General features: G+C 47.1%; 1 protein-coding gene across 1 annotated transcript in view; it reads left to right on the top strand.

Moving 5' to 3' along the window:
- Window positions 1–2126: 2126 nt before the first annotated feature.
- The window catches only part of GATSL2 (GATS protein-like 2), a gene marked incomplete at both ends in the record, with an annotated part of 10794 nt that continues 7282 nt past the window's right edge, over window positions 2127–5638 (top strand). Inside the window, 4 exons of the mRNA XM_009081780.1 lie at window positions 2127–2320; window positions 3086–3218; window positions 4518–4641; window positions 5187–5297. Coding sequence (XP_009080028.1) covers window positions 2127–2320; window positions 3086–3218; window positions 4518–4641; window positions 5187–5297 — 562 coding nt within the window. The remainder of the gene's footprint in view (window positions 2321–3085; window positions 3219–4517; window positions 4642–5186; window positions 5298–5638) is intronic.

Genomic DNA, 5638 nt, shown 5'->3' with positions numbered 1-5638 from the left:
CAGGAATGTCATCTACTCAGTTTTATAGAGAAGGAAATGAGTGGTGATCTCTTCTTGCTGCCAGTAACGAGTCATTAGTGGACTTGGGCACACCTGGGATGTGCCTCCTGTGGGTGGGACTGGTTGGTAAGCACAGGCCCCAGAGCACGAGCTGCCCATGCATCCTGTGCAGCTGGAGCAGTTGCTGGGGCAGCTGCATGGCCAGAGGCTTTTGGGGATGAGCTTGCAGAGAGGGAAGGTGTCCCTTGACCTTTCTGTGATTTGGTTGCCTGGCTGCTCTGATGGCTTTGGGATGTGGAAAACAGAAGTGTAAATACCAATGGCATGCAGGTGGTATTTCCTTTGTGGCCACTCAGTGATGCCAGGGAGCAGATACCAAGAAGGAACACATCTGGGTTTTTCCCTTATTTTTATTTATTTCACAGGCAATGAGCAGAGATGGGAGTAAAGGGGGGAAAAAAAGGTATCATCTGCTTATTAGATCCGCAGCAGTTGTTTTGTGTCCTAGCTTCTCTGTGCCAGGTGATGCAGTAAGCTTAGGTTTGGGTTGTTTTTCTGATGCAAAGGGCTGTCTGTGCTGAAGATGGCATTTTGCTGCAATAATTTTCTGCAAGCAACTTGCACTGGTCTCTCCAAGGTAACATGCTGTTGATTAATGCACAAACTTATCCCCTCTCGCTGGTGTCTAGTTTTCAATCCATGTAAGCTCTGATTATTCAGTAAAAAAGAAGCATTGGCTTATGAAGCTAAACATCAAAATGCAGAAGCAGAAGCCTCAGTGTCCCCACTGTTTGCAGTGTGTTTGCTCAGGGTTATTTTCATGCCACACACAATTGAGGTTATTGAGGAGAGCAGAACTAACAGTGTTTGTTATTCGGTTCATTTTAGGTTTTCAGCAGTGTTATTGTCTCACAGCAGTGGTGCCTGAGGATTCAGAGGGGGTGAGGTTAGGAATTCATTACATGGTGTCTGGGACTGTACAGAAACAGCTCCCAAAGGTCTTGCTGAAGGAGAAACAAAGGATACTGTATGGAGGAGCCAGGAGTGAGTGGCCATGGAGACAGGAAGGGCTTGCCCACAGTGCCAGGGTGCTGACTGCGATAGCAGCGATGCTGGGGTTTATGCTTTTGGTCTCCTGGACTGCATCTCACCTCTGACGTAAGTGTGTAGGTTTCCACTGGGACCTCTGCTGTGTCCTTGCTGGCTGGATCTACATCTGAGGTTAGGTTCCTTACATCAAATAGATTTAACTGAAATTATGCATTTGTAAGCCTGGATCTGTATCTGAACTGTTTGTTTCTATAATTTGCCAAACCAAAATCCAAAGTCTGGAGAATCTTAGAGCAGTGTATGCCTTCATTCCAGAGTCTGCATCTGGTTTTATGAGTTGCTGCTACATTAAGGATTCTTAAAACAGTTAATAATTTGTATTCAGTGGTTTAGCTACAGATTTTTAACTACGTAACCATAATAGACTAGAAGCAAATAGAATGGAGTTTTTCTTGAAAAGGTTTCCATTATGTTAGTGTGTGCTCACCTTGTAAGCTCTACTCTGCATGTGTTACACCATGCATCCCTTACAGGGCTGTATGACTCTTCTGCTTTAGAGATGGAGGCAGCAGCCCACAGATACATAGGATGCCTGCTCTGCATCTCCAAAGTCTTGAGATCGTGCCCAGGCTGCTTTATCAACCTCCTTCTCAAGTCCAGGAGAACAAAATTTGGGTTTAGGTTGGAGTGGGAAAATGGAAACAAAAGAGACCAGAAGAGCTTGAGTGAAGTATTTGGAGAAATTGTGTGATAGAAGAGGCTTGAGTTAAGTTGAAGACCGTGGGAAGGTCAACAGGGCTGGTCATTGGCATCCAAGTGAATTGCTGAGTCTAATGCAGTTTCCAGTATTGTAGTCAACAATCTGTATGATCCGTATGAATTATCCAGTATGTGTGAACACACGGCACGGTACCAGCCTGTGGTGCAGCGTGGGCAGCCCAGGAGGTCAGCTGGATAAGAGGGCTCATCTCATTCCTTGCACCAAGGTTTGTGCTAACCACATAGTGGCAGATGGTTGTCCTGTCTCTCTCTGCCTCTAGATCAAACTTCTGTCCTCCCCTTCTGTCTCTTTGCAGAGCTTCCTTCCTCAGAACACTTGAGCGTGGCTGATGCGACATGGCTGGCCCTCAATGTGGTGTCTGGTGGAGGTGGCTTCTCCGGCTCCCAGCCCATCGGAGTGACCAAAATTGCCAAGTCAGTAATAGCACCACTAGCTGATCAAAACATCTCAGTGTTTATGCTCTCCACCTATCAGACGGACTTCATCCTGGTAAGAGTACATGAGGGGACCAGGCAAAGTTGCTGCCACCAGATGAAAGTTCCGTTGGGCATTTCTCAGAACAGGTTCTTTGGGGAGCAGCAGAAGTACCAAAGTCTGCCTTCCCCAGAGGTCTGTCCCTTGTAGTTAGGCTCTCTGACATCTCAGGAGCTTTTCCCATGGAATGAAACATTTGTTGTCATGGGTTTTCTGGTGTCTAATGAGAGTCCTGAGCCCACACTGCAATCTCTCCCTTAATGGAGGTACTGGCAGCATTTCCCACCATTGCTCAGACAGTGGTTTTCTGAAAGTTAGAGGACCATAGTATCTGCTCTCAGGTTGGCTAGTGATGTCCAAAAGGCTCCAAAGTTTTGGGAGTAGACAGACAGACTGTCTTTCTGTCACACACGTGTGTGTGCATACACAGAGCATGACCACATAAGTTTTATTTCCCTAGGAAACAGGGCTGAAGGATAGGCAGTGCTGAGTTCTTGAAGGGATGCTGGGAAGGAGGTGAAGCATCTCCCTCTTAGAAATCTCCACCCTCTTTTCACAGTCTTAAGAGCACTCTGGTGCTTAATCCTACTGATATTTGCAGTGGTGTGACCGAGTGTGCTTCTCTGAGACACACACTCACATGGTAATTATCCTTACACACCAGTGGCTCTAACGGGAGTCGTGTTCACCTCACTGTGCCCTGAGAGTATGTACCCTCCACTGCATTGTTTTGTCACTCTGGTGTGCACCATCACCAGCTAATCCTGTTGTCACCTTCAGGTGCGTGAGCGAGACTTGCCCTTCGTGATGCACACACTGGCTGCTGAGTTCACCATCCTTAGAGTAGTGAATGGGGAGACAGTGGCTGCTGACGACCTTGGGATAACGAATGGATTTGTCAAACCAAAACTAGGTAAGGACCAGCATGAGCTCAGCTTGCCAGAGAGTTGGTCTCCATGACACATGGAGTGGAAGTCCTGCCTCCTGCTTCCTTCAGCATTTGGGTGAATGTTTATCCTGTTGTAAGATACTAATCTTAAAAGCCAATCCCAGTACAACCAAGGATTTGAGTACATACTTAACTTTCTTAGCAGTGCTGATAAGTTTTGCTGAATTTGGGCCTTTTAATGCTAGTTTCACATCTCTAGAGGAGATATGCCTTTTGCAGGACAGAAGGTTAAAGTACAGCTCATTGCATTGTAAAACTAAAATTGTCTGTCGCCCTTATTTCCACATTTCAACATTCCAAAGGAAAATAGCTTCCATAAAAGCTTGTTTAAATACTGCAGTGATGCACAGAGAAGATTGTTGTTCAACTTTCACACTTCAGTGCCGGTGAAGATCAAGGCCACAGTGAGCCCAGGGCTCTACAGAGCGTTAGGATGTTTGCAGTCTAGAGGAACAAGCATCAAGCAGGGAGCACAATCAGGAAAAGGAACAACTTAAATACTTGTTTACCTCCAGACCTGTGTCTAATTTTTTGCCCATAACAAAACAAAGCAGGGATCAGTTATTATGAAGTGCCACTCAGCCTTGTCACACAAGAGCTATAAATCATCTTGTTTAAGAAAATGAGCCTTAAACAAAAAAAGCATGAAGGAAGGGGCACAGTGAAGCACATGTTGATTATGCACAGGTATGCAGTTTGCTCTGTTGCTCAGTTTATTTGCTGGGTCATGCTAGTTGCATGCCTAGATGCCAGCTGCTTCTCAGCCACTGACTGCAACGTGTTTGCCAAACAGCTATTTTGTAATTTTTCTAGATATTAATGGCAAAATAGGCCCTCAGAAATGATGGAGAAGGTGATAGACTGCCAGCAACCACTGTCAAAGAATTGCCTTCCATAGCCCTGCCTTTTGAATGGCAGAAACCTGGATTTTTTTCCACATCAGTTTGTCTTGGCACCTCCTTTAGCTTGCTCCTTGTCTCGTGTAGATGCACCTGGTGGTCTGAAAGCCCCTTGGAGCAGAGAGCTGACTGTGCCCCATGCAGGGGAGGGTACTTGGGCTGATACCACCTGTGATACCCCAGGGAGGGCACCGCAGGCCCCTTGGTCCCTGTCTGAGAGGCAGCAGGGCTTCAGCAATGAGAACTGCCTTATGAACACTGTCACCTTTCTCCGTGCCAGTGCGTGGATAACACAGCTGGAGGGTTGGGAACCTGCTACAGACATGGCTTCATAGCTGTGTGTGTCTGTGTGTGTCTCTTTCAGTTCAGAGGCCTGTCATTCACCCCCTTTCCAGTCCGAGTAACATGTTCTGTGTCACCAGCCTGGATCCAGACACCCTTCCCACTGTTGCTACACTTCTAATGGATGTCATGTTTTACTCCAATGGGTAGGTCCCACAGGGAGATGGGCTCCAGGGGAGGTGAGCCCACATCTGGAAGCACAGACTCATGTAGCTCCCCTGGGGTGCCCAGAGATCCACTGTGGCCTTGTGCTGCTCCAGTGCTCTGCACTAGGGGAGGGAGGTTCCACAGGCTCAAGAGGGTTGTCCTCACAAGTGGAAGCCAAACAGGCAGTTGAGGGTGCCCAAGGACATCTGCTGGCTTTGGAAAGCTGAGCATTTTCAGAGTGAAGCTAAGAGCAGCTGTGTGATCAGTCAGCTCTGCATGCACTCAGGGCTGGAGGGTATACATCTGGCTGGGCTGCTGCCCCTTGGTGCCTGTGGCTCCTGGCCCACAGCCTCCTGCAAGGGGACTTTGTTTGGTTTTCCCCCCTGCAAAAAAAAGCAATTTAAAGCAGTATAATGTAACAGGATTCAGTGTCACTGCCTTAGTTAGTGTATGACCATTCCTGGTTTCACTGGCTAGATGTGCTTTAAAAGCCTTCCTGTGCTCTTCTAGGCACAGTTAATGTCAGTCTCTTCTGTTTCTTCAGAGTAAAAGACTCGGTGGTGGGCAACGAAGACTCTGGACATATTCGCTTTTTCTCCTTTTCTCTCATCGAGGGTTACATCTCCTTGGTCATGGATGTGCAGACACAGCAGAGGTGAGCTTTTGTTTCAGTACCCTGGACCTCAGGAAAAGCACCCGGGATGTTCTCAAAGGATCAGGAAGCAGCTCAGACTCCTCCATGTTGATTATTGGGAGCCTTATTGCATGTGTGTCATGGGCCTGTACACCCTCTCGCTTTTCTGAGTGAAGTCTGGCATGTTAGTTCCAGCTGCTGAATTTTGGGTTTGTCTGTCCAAGCCCTCAGCAAAATCACAAGTCAATGTGATGTAGGGTTATCTCACTTTCAGAAGAGGAACACCGGAGCAACGTGATTTTGGCATTTTTATTCCACTGTTCATTAGCTGTGCTTTTAAGAACAAAAGCCAAAACCAGAAT

This window comes from Acanthisitta chloris, unplaced genomic scaffold (genome assembly GCF_000695815.1).
Source record: "Acanthisitta chloris isolate BGI_N310 unplaced genomic scaffold, ASM69581v1 scaffold34399, whole genome shotgun sequence".
In the NCBI taxonomy this organism is placed as follows: domain Eukaryota; kingdom Metazoa; phylum Chordata; class Aves; order Passeriformes; family Acanthisittidae; genus Acanthisitta; species Acanthisitta chloris.
The sequence above is the reverse complement of the archived record's forward strand: the minus strand, read 5'-3'. Positions and strand labels throughout refer to the sequence as shown.